General features: G+C 34.2%; 1 protein-coding gene across 15 annotated transcripts in view; it reads right to left on the reverse strand.

Annotated features, from left to right (window-relative positions):
- CADPS2 (calcium dependent secretion activator 2) overlaps nucleotides 1–13,242 on the reverse strand; it is a 292,864-nt gene that overhangs the window by 94,309 nt on the left and 185,313 nt on the right. For all 15 annotated transcript variants that reach the window (XM_027897001.1, XM_027896994.1, XM_027896999.1 and 12 more), the window contains exons 10-12: nucleotides 12,309–12,417; nucleotides 10,952–11,152; nucleotides 2,677–2,813 (exon numbers count right to left, since the gene is read on the reverse strand). In XM_027897001.1, coding sequence (XP_027752802.1) covers nucleotides 2,677–2,813; nucleotides 10,952–11,152; nucleotides 12,309–12,417 — 447 coding nt within the window. The remainder of the gene's footprint in view (nucleotides 1–2,676; nucleotides 2,814–10,951; nucleotides 11,153–12,308; nucleotides 12,418–13,242) is intronic.

Consider the following 13,242-nt stretch of genomic DNA (forward strand, 5'->3'; position numbering starts at 1 on the left):
CTTTGTTCTTTTCTTAATTGTGGTGATTTCCCTCTCATCATCTCTGCCAAATGGTTAAGAGAGATTGAGGAATACCTGAAATCAAATATAGAAATAACTTGAATAAGCAAAATGATTTTACAGGTCATTAATTTAGAACATCAGTATAGCAGCTGAAGGGCAATATTTGTCTACTGTTTGTGAATACTTCTGTGAACTCAGAATATTTACACAAAATATTAGCAAAAATATTATTGAACAATACTTAAAATATATTCACATCAGTTTTAAAACATTGTGGTTTAACTTTTCTAAAAACTTGCATGGGAAAGAAATTTAAATTTTACATTCTCCCCCAGCTCTTCAATTTAACATATTATCTGCAAACAAACACACCTCAAAGTTATTTCATATTTGTTTATTCCTGGTTAATTTCTTTGAATCCGGTGTTTCCACTGCCTCTAAGGAGCTTCAGCTGTTTCTAGAGAATATTTAGCTTTATTACAGAACCCATAAAAATACTCTGCACTTTAATCTAACACCTTGTGATGTTGTAATGCCTTGTTTAGATTACACTATATTTGAAAGAAAATATGGTACTCTTTTGAAAGAAGAAAGAAATGGATTTTAACTGAATTTCTGCAATAATATGTATCATAGCCCTAGATATAATCAACAGTGGTTACTGTGATTGGTATTCATCATTGTCACTGACCTCTTGCTACATTTTTACGGTAAACACAACAAAATGTTGCATGTCATTGCCTAGTAGAACAAATGTAGACTATTGTTAAAATTTCTGCTCATTCTCATAAGAGCAAATTCTGACAAGAACACAAAATTTTAAAGAACTCATTACTTTAACTTCAGTCTCTCTAAGAGATCTGTTTGTGTGGTCATTTTCATATAAATTCATTCCTTCCTTGCCCTTGTTCAATCCTATATCATGCATAAGTCCCACAAACACACAACAACTATATCCTACGGAGTATTAGATAATGGCATATTTTTTATTTTGTAATTGAAGAAAAAAACCAAAACCAAACCACAAAAACTCCAACCTCTGCAATACTCTCTCAATGCTCAAAAGAATGTATAACTGAAGAAGTTTAGGATATGTAGTAACTTAATATAGAAGTGTGTATAATATTAATTCCTATACTTTTTTTTTTTTTTGTATGTGTGGTTATTCTGTATTTGTTGAAATAAAGGGAGGAATTATTTTTTAAAGAAATATAGGAAATGAGCTGTTAGGGAAAAAAAAAATCACACTTATATGCCCATGTATTCTAGAGTTACCTTGACACTCCCAATTTTTTTAAATTAAAAAACAGTTAAATATGCAATTCAACAAAAAGTTATCACCCATTCTACTTATTAAACGCTGAATTTAAAAAAGAACTATAAGAAACACATCTGCTTTATGGTTGCTATAGCACAGTGCATTTCACCTAACCTCTTCTAAAAGTTCCTGATTTCAAGGTTATATTAAGTGTCTTACTATATTATTATTATAAAAAAAAGATTTTGACCCCAATGCACTGTTAGAAAGCTAACCATTTTCTCTTTGAGTGCCAATTACTTTGTACAGATGTACCTTCGGGCCTCTTTTTTGATTCAATGTGCAACCCACAGACAGAAAATGAGTCCTTTAACTTTTCTATACATACTTATCTGGTAGTATTTTAAAAAGGAAGCAACTGTCATCAAAAAATCATTTTTCCCCTTTTTAACACTTGTAAACAAGCCTAAAAATTCCTGTTACTTTCGCATTTTATGACCAGTCAGATCAATAGAAAAAAGAATTTAAAAAAAAGTTGGAAAAAAGAAAGAAAAAAAGTTATTCTTTTTTGTTGCTGTTGGGACAGTAACGTTAACAAAATTACGTGCTGTGAGGCATTTTAGGTCCTTAGTGAGGGATCACTATTTAAGACATAATATCAGGTGAAAAATAAAACCTCACGAAGTCTGATCCACACAAATCTGTTTAACAAGTGTGTATAATCAGACAGACTTCCACAAGATAGTTGCTGGCTTTCCCTAACAAAAACAAAACCTGAAGCAGCCCCATCCTCAATTAGTCCACAAAGCATAGAATAGAAAATGATTGTAGGAAAGAAAAACTGCAGCCAATATCTTATCTTTTACAGCTGTCTTTGAATGCGAAAAACATTAATTTTGATACAGAGATCACAATCTACTTGGTTTTGTTTAATAATTATCCTCCCATTTGTTACTTGCAATTCAGGTAGCACATATATGCCCACATATCTATCATGCCTATGGGTCTGCTTCCCTTCTTGGGTGTTTTTCCTACTTCACACCAGAGTGGAATGAAGAATTACAAGACAGGTGAAAATGAGGCAACTACATTTGGACCATAAAATGCTAGTACAGGTGTCAGTAAATTGTACCACAGGAGTACTTACCATTATCAAAACCTTCTGTTTTTATTCAAACCTCCACAGAGGGCATGATAAATTTCAGCTGATAAAATTGGAGACAGTTTGGGTCTCTTTGCCTTCTATTGAGCAGCACAGCAGTGGCTTGCAAGTATATAATTTTCAAATTTGAAACCAATCAATTAGACCCTTTATTCCATCTACAACCGCAGCTGTTGAATGAACTAGGAAGAAAGGACTACTTTGTAACAACTATTTCTCACTTCTTTATATCTATCTTCTAGTCAGTACTCACCAAACAAGAATAGGAGTCATTCAATCTGTGATCCAAGGTCTGCCTCTGAAGCAGTCTAAAGAGGGAAGCATGGTCAAATTTGCAGGGATTAGCAGAAATAAACTCATCCATGCCATGTTTCTGACCACGGTCTGTATCTGTTATACAAAGGAAAAATGTGCAGAAGAATACATGTGAGTGTGTGTGTTCAGATTTACAGACACAAGTGTAAGCATGGTATATAAGTCTCAATATGTAAGCTTTCTTGAAAATATCTCCAATAAATAACTCACATAAGTAGATGCCTGCAGGTGAGTTACAGAATTTTGCTTTTTTTAATCTGAAAATATTATTACTGATTTATTTCTCCATCTTACCAATCTATAGAGTGTAACAGTGAAAAAAAGACTGCTAACCACAGGAGATTAAACAAAATTTAGAAAGGCTGCCAGAAAACACAACATAGCATATTAAAATAATTTTTAAAGTATTGTTTTCTAGTGGGCTCTTGAAATGTTAAGATTTAAAAACAATGTTATGAGTAGAAAAGAAACATATTCTGTTATTTCCTGGTTTTGTGTGCCTCTCTAATTTTAGCAAAATAAACAGAAAATATGAAAAAAAAAGAAAAAAAGAAAAAAGGAAAAAAAGAAAAAAGGGAAAAAAAGAAAAAAAGAAAAAAAGGTTTACGCATTTATTTCTTCTGAAAAGAAAGAGCATCTTTTCTGCAGATCAAAGTACCACTCATAGAAATATTCATCATGGCTTGAAGCCTACTTCTCAAATGGCAAACTGGAGCAGAAATGGACACACTGGCTAGAGCTAGGTCATTTCCAGCCTTCTTTTTGTACTCTGCTTTTAATGAGACAAACCTTAATGTAGTAATGGCAAAGAGCTCCTTCAACCTTCCAGCAAAGAGTACTGAAAAAGGGAGCAGCATTTTTGTGTAAATACATTGAGAAAACATACCATCCCAAATGGCACTTCAATCAAAGGCCCAAATTTATTCTTCTTCACAGATTGCATCTTTCAACGCCTTTAAACCCCGCGGGTTTATCAAAAGAGAAGCTCTAGTGATTGCTTTCATTAATGCTATGTTTTGTCAAAGTCTTCAATGTGAATTATCTATCTAGTATGGACAGAAAAAGCCTTACAGTGCCCAAAAGGACTAGTTATGTATTAGCACATTAGCTGTCTTGGATTCTATAGACTGTACTGGGGTGAACAGTCCTATCAACTTAAAATTGACTTCCCCTTTCAATAGGGTCTTTGCTCTTTGTTCCTTTAAATTCAAACCTAGGTCTTTTTATATTCGTTACCAGAAAAGTATAGATCTAAGTGTATCGTAAATGCGATTTTGAAAACCTGCATAGTAGAAATCTAAAATTTCTAAAGAAAGGAGACAAAAGTTTATTGATTAAACCCAATTATAGAGTCAGGTTCATAATAAAACTCAATATTGATCTGTGGGCATGATGCTAACATAATCAGTCACATTTAGAAATTTAGCCCCAGATCATATTGATCCATGTCAAGTCCAACTTTCAGCTGTATTTGTGGATGGGAGAATTATTTAATTCAAGCTGAAGGATCTGCAACATCACATCCTGGAAAGATGCAGAAACTAATTCATATCACTTGGCTTTGCATTGTCAAAGCAAGAGTCACATCCATGTGACAGGTTTCACCAAGGTGGATGCAGCAAATAAACAGTATGACAATACGTCGATGGTGTAAGGTATGAGACCATCATCCCAAAGAACAGCAGCAAGTATTTTTAATGGTTGAAAGATCTGTAGCATATGTGATTACACAGATTAGCATTATTTCCATGAGCACTAGACTAGCCTATCATTATTGACAAACCTAGTTTATATTTCTCACAAAGGCACAGGAAATGATCTCTCTTAATTAGTGCAATTAAACTGTATTTAAACAGATTAATTCAAAGATAAACAAATTATATCAACACAATACATTTTTGAAAGTACTGAGCAACATGTGAAGTTATCTATAGCTTTCAAAATGACCACAAACAAAAAAAACTCTTTCAAACCCATTATGTTTAATATGGGATGATTTCTACATTTCTTATAATTAATATCTGGTTTATCATAACACTATTTATAGCAAGAGAGATGACAAAAAGGAAAAACTATTAATATTTCTTTCTGCCATTGATATCACCTACAAATTATATAAAGCTGAATCTTTCTTAAACTAACTGCCTGGATTTTTTTCTCTGGTTAATCACGCAAATATAAAAGATGCCCCTTTTTAAAAAGAGAAGCTATAAGTACTGACAAGCAATTAAGGATTTTGAAATCCAGGAGGCTGGATGTTGCAAAAGAAACAGATTCAACATACTGATACAGTATCCAGATGGTCAGAATGTGTAAGGTGACTACTGAATACAATACAGCTTGTGAAAGCAGAATCTGATATTACGTAATTTGAGTTATATTTCTAAGTGAATTAAGCAGTAAAAATAACATTGTCAAATAGTAACAAAAGACCTGTTACCAAATATATTTTAGCAACAGAAAAACAACTAAAAACTTACCTCTGACAGCTGGAGGCAAGCAGGAAATAACAGAAAAATAGGTTTAGTGTAATACATTACAGTTTTGTTTATTGTTATGCTATACATTCTAGGTAACTGGTAACTATTTTGAAACAAAATGGATTTTTAAACAAAAGTAAGAACTTGAACAAAGTTTATGAGGAATTCATAAATGTTATATGACCATGATGAAAAAAATTAACACTCTACTTTTAAAAATTGTTAGAGTGATCGTATTTTTCGAATTCCTGCATAAATGATCTTTAGCTGTCCTGTTCAAGCAACATGCAAATGCAGAAGACATAAAGTCCTATATTATCATATGGCGTTAATAAAAATATACAAATCCATTTTTTTTCTACGCTTTCTCAATCTTAGAAAATATTGAGAAGATACTTGGGGAGATCTTTGAAGCAGTCATATTTCTTCTGCATTTTCACAATTAGTTTTTTCTTCCCTTTTTAATTGAACTTTTTGTCCTACTTTTCAATTTGTCTTTATCTCAAAATAATTGTTTTGGCTTCTCTTTACATGTTTCACTGCCTATTTCAGGTTGTGTATTTATTTAATCTTTTGGAAACTGTTAACGAAAAAACTATGCATTTTTTGGATCAAGACAGGACAAATAAATATACTTTCAAATGATGGTAAAAACATACAAAACCTATTGCAGGAGTTCTAGCAAATTCTTTGGCTGTTCTTTTAGACAAGAATATTAATTTTGGCATAATATAATCCTGAATATGCCTGTTGCTGTCTTTGCAAGAAACTTCCAATTTTAGTCCATCTGCAAAGGCTATAAAAGTCATCACATCCTCAGTGACTCAGCATAGTCAACCGAATTAAGACTACCAAGAATTTCATGTTTATGGCACATTCTCAAGTGGTTCCTGGTATCCCTAGACATCATCTCTGCCCTGTTCCAGCCCAGAAGCAAACACACATTTTCTGCAGCATTTACTCTTTGCTAGGGTGAACTACAAGAACTGGCATAGCAAAGTGGTAACCTCCTCCCTTTTGTGGTTCTCAGTCACAGCCCTGCTTGAGTTTAAGCATTGTGGAAGCAATCTGAACTAGCTCAGGCAGGCAGGAAAGAAAAGCAGGTAGAGGCAAGAAATTTAGCATTGTAGGGATTAAAAAGATTTAAAGACTAGGTGTAGTAGGGTAAGAACTATGACTGATACAGAAGGGACTGGAACTGGTTGGAAAAGACAGTGGCAAGACATGCATTACATTCCTTCAAGTGCCACTCCAGACAGATAGTGACAGCTTACATTGGGAACATTTTGACTCCTGATCATTGACCAGGACTCCAAAGTGCTACATGCTTAAAAACACAGGCCAAAGAGACAATCTATGACCCCAGAACACTATAATTTAGATATCAGGCCATGAAATCACTGCTTCAGAGAGAGTGGCAGAGAATGAGAAAGCAGCTGGCCCATACAGACTGTCAGGCTGGGGATATCATACTGACCACCACTGGATTGCCAGTACTTTGCTGGAAGACAGATTTGAAGAGGATAGTAGATAATTTTTATATGTTTCTGAGTAGTTCAGGAGAGGAGCATAAAGGTGACTTATTGAATTCCTAAGGTAGTAGAGGCCAATGTTAACACTTTCTAAAAGTGAGATGGGGGTAGTTGGAGGCAAGCAGGAAACAGACATAAAGGGGAATGGGGGAACATGCAGGGAGATTGGAGTTACTCTACTCTTCCAGATGGCAAAGGGTATGATGGAAATAAAGCTGCCACACCTGCTGAGAAAACTATGTCAAATGAAAAAATGTATTTGCTTATTTCTAAAAATTTTAATTAATTGAACATATCAATGGAAACATCTGAGAACTATTTTAAAAGAACTGCATTACAAGAATATTTAAAATTATTCCAAAACTGAGCAACGCCATCATAAGTTTGAGCAGTGGTATTTCTTGTGTGTATGTCTTATGACACCAGTATTATATTAATCATATTCTCGTTTTTGCATAAAGTCTCTAATGTAGCCCGTTCGTAGACTGAGAGTGATACAAATAACATTTAAAAAACTTCATGAAATTCATAATTTATTCCTATATCATTAAACTATGATATAAATTTTAAAGTGCTTATCATTGATATATGCAAATACATTAAAACTGTTACATTTTCATGACTAACTCCAAAGCATTAATTCATTTGGCAAATTGCCTGCATTTTCTTCTTGACTGCACAACACTGACTGCTCCGCTTGCATGACTTAAATGTCAGCACAAGATTCCTCCGTGGCGGTCTTTTGGTCAGATGGATGTTTCATTTGGAAATGTCAACTTTGCTGTCACTGGATTGGTGTTTTGTATTACTAGTGTATGGTCTATGTATTTGACTTCCTTTGCTACCCTTGCTACTTAAGGACTAAGATCTGATGTTTTGTACATGGGCTCTAAACAGTATTTTTATGACAACAGTTATAATCGGTCTCTGCAAACTGTCAAATTATTTTTGTGAGCTGTTTTGATGTGACATGATTCCAGAAAAGAGATGAAGAAAGTTAAACATCTCAGATCAAATGATTTCTCACCTAACTTGGTTTTCCAGTATCTGACTCTCTCGTCTCTGCAAATATTTTCACAAAGAGACTATCTCCGAACTCAAGAGTCTGTGATCAGAATGATGTTTGGCTTTATACTTGTTGTTAAGGCATGACAATGCTATGATGTGCTGCTGTTAACTCCTGTGTTATGACCAAGTTATTATCAGAGTTCAGCACTTCAGCAGCCTTTCCAACTATATGAATGCATCTCCTAATACATTGCTCATTAAAAAAGGGATCACTTCCCACACCTTTGTGTGACTCAGATGCATCTATTTTCATTGGTGCTTTCCCTGAAACATAAATGACATTGGGAAACTTCTGCTTTTTCTACAAACATCCCTCCTTAAATACTCTGTTCTTTGTATTCAACATGCTTATGTGGAACAGTGGAGCTGGAGATCAGTCTCTTTTTCTTGATCAGTGCTGACATTAGCCTGTCTTCATTTTTGTTTTGGAGTCACTTCATACTACAAAACTTCCATACCAAGTTACTTAGAAATGAAGAAGTTGGCTAGTATGCATTTTAGAAGCGCAATGGATAAAACAGTAGTTTGATTCCAGTGCCACACCAAAATGTTTATTTGTCTCATTACTAGTATAGAATATGAAGTTTCTTCTAAATTACCTATACGAATGATACTAAATTGCTATACAGCATCTAGAGGAAAAGCCTGCACATTCAGATCAGTCAGAGATCTTTAGGCTGGCCTTCTGGAGTGCTGCTGCTGTGCACATGCAAGACTAACATTTCCATTTTCTCTATTTGTGATAATAGCTGTAAAGATCAGGCAGACCCTGGCTGTCCTTTTATAATCACATCTAGCCTCTTTTCACAAGTTCCTGATGTGTTTGCTTTGATCTAGATTTGAGGTCGCTGGATTTTATTCATGTCATTTTAAGCACTCTTTTGTTCAAGAATTATCTTATATGGAACCAAGCACCAGTAACTGCTAAAAAATACAGCCCATGGTATACAAAAGGAATCTCTTAGTCTTTCCTTTCTACTACTTTCTTTTGTACAAAAGGAATTCATGGTACAGATTACAGGAATAACTTTACCCCAGCTCAAAAACCCTTAACAGTTTTGAACTTGGGAATATAGAAAATGGCAAGGGCAGTGAAAATTATTTAAGGTTATGTATCTAAACCTGAGTTCTTGTAGTTTCTCATAAACTGATTGATTTGATTTTATCCATTTCTACCTCAAGTGTGAAAGATAGAATAATAAAATTTTCCTCATGTAGACAGAACTAGGCTATTACAGAAATCAGGCAAACGGTGGCTTTAAAACTCAGATTAAATTAAATTCCACAAGTTATCCTATTGCAAAGAACTTTATGAATTATGAATTATTACAAAATAGTGACTTTGAAGTCCACTAACCACAAATGTAAATTATAGATTAATCACAGATTTCTGATTTATAAACAGTTCAGTCATATGAGTTTGTGCAACTTGATACATAAGCAAGACAGAAAAATACATGATGTTTGAGGTTTTTGAGCTTCCCTTAAAATTTTAAAATTAACCTTTTCTTTTCTGTGGTTTCCACTTAAGAAATGTAGTCATCTTAAAACAATGTCAAGCTGTGACAATTTTGCATTTTAATTCTTTACCACTACCAGTAGTTTTATCTCTAAGAATATAATTTCAGTATATCCGAACTTGCTTTTCAGGTTCAGATAAACTGCTTTTCAAGTCTGAATTTCAGTATATCTGAACTTGGTTTTTTGTATCTTTTTCTGTCTATGACTTTTGCTGCCCTGTGATCAGAGTTTTCCAGTTGCTTTCACTTCCAGGTAAACCCTGTGTCCAAAACTAGGAGCAATTCCTTGGCTACTACTGATTATGGTCACTTCTTTTGTACTTTCTAACTGGCCCATATGAAGTAGAAACATTAGGTGGGAACATCGTGATCTCCCACTACCCACTCCAGATCCAGGTAACTAGAAGGAGGTGAGCAGAAGCACTCCTTGGCTGTTGCTCCACCTTTGCTTTTGCATTACTTCCATCTCACAAAATACTTCACCTTAATGCCCTTTTTAGGAATGGTTACTTCACAAATTGCTTCAAATTAATTCCCTTCCACATTGTTTCAGACTAAAACAAGATATCAGTGCTTTTGTGAGACTAAACTTTTTTTCAATGATCTTGAAAGCCTAGTCAGGATTTTAGATAAATATTACTGAGTTTAACGATCACATTTTACATTTTTTCTAACATCAAAATGATGTAAGATTACAGGATGAATGGAAGGCTACGAGACTGAGTGATAGCAGGACTGAGGGAGGAGACTGGGTTTGGGACAACCTCCTACAGACTTCAGACATTAAACCAAGTTAAGTCTAAAACATATATCTCCCTTCTGTCACTCTACATGCTCAGATATATGATAATGAAGAAGTATTATTGTATACAGTCATATGACATTGCAAAAATCCAGCCACTACTACAAAAATCCTTGGATTGCACTCAGCCTCCATAACAGCAATAAAAAAAATTCATATATGCTTCCTATGTGCAAATATATGACATGACAGAATACTTTGAAAGAGATTATATGAAAATTGAAAGATATATTTAATATATGCCATCTACTTTAATTTTCTCTGAAACAATATTTTCCTCAAAGAAAGGTGAGGAAAACGTGAATAATTTTAAAAAGTTTTTTACACGTAGTTTAATATTACAGTGTGTGCTGAAAAAATCCAGCAGCCTCTAGTGCCTTTCAGCTCACAAGGTACTGTCTGCACAGCAATTTTTAGATAACTAATACATACAATTTATGATAAAGCTGACCTAAATCTATAAAAATTCTGAGAATAGATTGATGCTTTTCTATTCAACCCTACACTGGCTGCCTAATGAAAAATAAAATGCAAACCAAACACCGTCTCCATGGTAATGTGTTGGTCAATTGTAATGAGCATGAAACTAATTGCTGTATTTTCATGGATTATAATAATGACCTGTAAGTCAGGATTTCCCTTGTTGTTAATAAGAATCTGAGTTAAAGAGCTTCTGGCTAACAAGAAACTGCTAGGCACATTTGCCTAGCGAATAAGTTCTGCTTAATTGAACTTCATTGAGGGAGCTGCTACACATTTCAACAGCTAAAACTCAAACCAAAACCATGAAAGAAAATGAAAGCCAACTTACAAAGTGGGGATATATCTGTGATATTGCCTCCTTTAGGATTCATCTTCTGAGCTTGACTTGCAGGAACAGGCTTATACGACTGACCCGTGGCTCTGTACATAGCTTGGACCCAGAGTATTCTATCCTGCTCATCGTCACTGGCAAATATCACAGTATCGCCTTCTTTAACAGCATTGAAAAACATTCGACCACCCTGAAGACCTGAGGCAGTAAATAAGGTAATCTTGATAAATACATGTTACTTCTTAGTCACCATCAATGCTTATAACATATATTGGTTTTACTCTGAGTATGTGTGGAGAGATGTGTTAAAACATTTAATAGGCATTTAGGACCTAAAAATATGATAAAATCTAGAGCTATAAGGATCAAATAGCAATACATGGAAATAACACATAAGTAGAATAAATATATAAGTCACAGAAGAAAGTATTTACATGACTCCACTTTCAATTCAGCTTCAATTTATTTCTTATTCATCTTCTCTGTGTCATATGGTATTTTGCATTTCTCTAACATATCTTCCTTCCTGGCATTATTTTTCTAGTTGGTACACCTTACCAACTTTATTTCTTGTTGAACAGAGACAGCTCCATACCTCTTATCAGTGTTGCTGTTCCTTCCTTAGTAGTTTTTTTCATTCCAGTATTTTTCTCTGAGAGTACGTAATGAGAACAGCACACAATAGTCAACATGGCTGTGCCAGGGATTTCTTTATGACAGAATTGTTTAAATTGTTTTGTTTTTCCAAACACATTCTAAGCATTGTTTGCCTTCTCGATTATTCTAAACAGTGAGTCAACATTTCCAAAGATCACTCTTCAATATTTCTGAAGTCTTCTAATCTCAGAACACTCCACTGTATAGGTAGAACTGTTTTTCTCTGCATGTGTAACTTTGCTTTTTTCTGCCATTTTAATACTAACTTGTGCAGATTTTTCTGATACCTTTAAATTTATTTTTGATTACTATGAGTAATTTGTCTTCCATAAGCATTGTCATCATTCATCTTCCTTTCTATATTATTTATGAATATACTTCATGTCACACTGCCACATGTCACCACCACCAAAAATAGAAAAGAGAAATACTGACTCACAGAATTCATAATTTTTTCCTTGTATTATATGTGGTCTTACAATTGTTCAGGAAACTTTAGAGTAGAGTTTATTGTTCATTAGTCTTACAACATGCTTCCTTCTAAAAGGATGATTTTTCACATCAGAATGTCCTAGTGGAATAATTGCCAAAGAAACTTGGGGTTTTTTAGTGCTAGATCAAAATGATCAAATTGAATCAGCTGTTTTACACACATATATTGTGCCTCAGTATCATACTTCAAAATCATGAGAAGTACCTGTGTGAGGAGCTGTATAATCCACAGTGTATCCTTCGAGTTGCATCAGTTCCTGAGGCTCAGATTTCTTTTCTCTGTAACTGCACATTGCAAATGTGTATTGGCTAACCTGGATAAGAAAGTACTTCTTAATTCATGAATTATATCCAGAAATCTATAACAAATGTACTATGGTTTTAATTAGCTTTCAGCTGCACTGAAAAAAACAACAGCCTCTTTTTATTTCCTTCAGAAATATTAAGTGTAAAACTTTGTGCTCTTTCCTCTTTCTGCCAAAATGAAGAAAAGAAAGAAACCAAAGTCATCTCTCTGCATTTTCCTGAAATACAATACATTTTGGGCTGTTGGTTTATGAGAAATTGAAGGGAAGCCATTTAGGTTCTCATAGGGAAAATACTTGGTATTGTGGTACTGATCAAACGTTTTCAGTCCCCTGTAAAAGAAAAAAAGTAATATATTCCAAGAAACTGAAAAGCCCCTGACTTTTACACATAAAAGTACTCTTTGCATAAGGAGTGCCACAATTATCATGAAACTGGAAAAGGGAACACATCCATTTCTAGTTAAAGATGGAAGCACCAGAACCTTCAGCTTGATTTTTGTATCTTTTGCAAGATACTGTATTCTCACCCATCTCTGGGTTGCTTGGCTCGCTAGATACAGCACTGTGTAGGCCAAGTACCTTGCAGCCGGGATGAACAACATTAATTACTTCTCATCAAGTACAATTATTAAAAAAAAAAAAAAAAAGCAATAAGAAAAGAATCCATCACTGTGAGGTTATAGACTCTATAGACAGAATAGAAAACAATAAGGAGAGCTGAGGAAGAAGTGATTTGAAAGATAAAGAAATGTAACAGCTAGGAGGGGAAAAGCTGAATCACTGAAACAAAACGGAGGTGTTTCCAGCTTTAAATGAAAAGCTGGGAAGATT

The sequence above is a fragment of the Empidonax traillii genome, unplaced genomic scaffold, assembly GCF_003031625.1.
Source record: "Empidonax traillii isolate 1590-97213 ecotype Southwest subspecies unplaced genomic scaffold, ASM303162v1 scaffold524:size468641, whole genome shotgun sequence".
NCBI classification, from domain to species: Eukaryota; Metazoa; Chordata; class Aves; order Passeriformes; family Tyrannidae; genus Empidonax; species Empidonax traillii.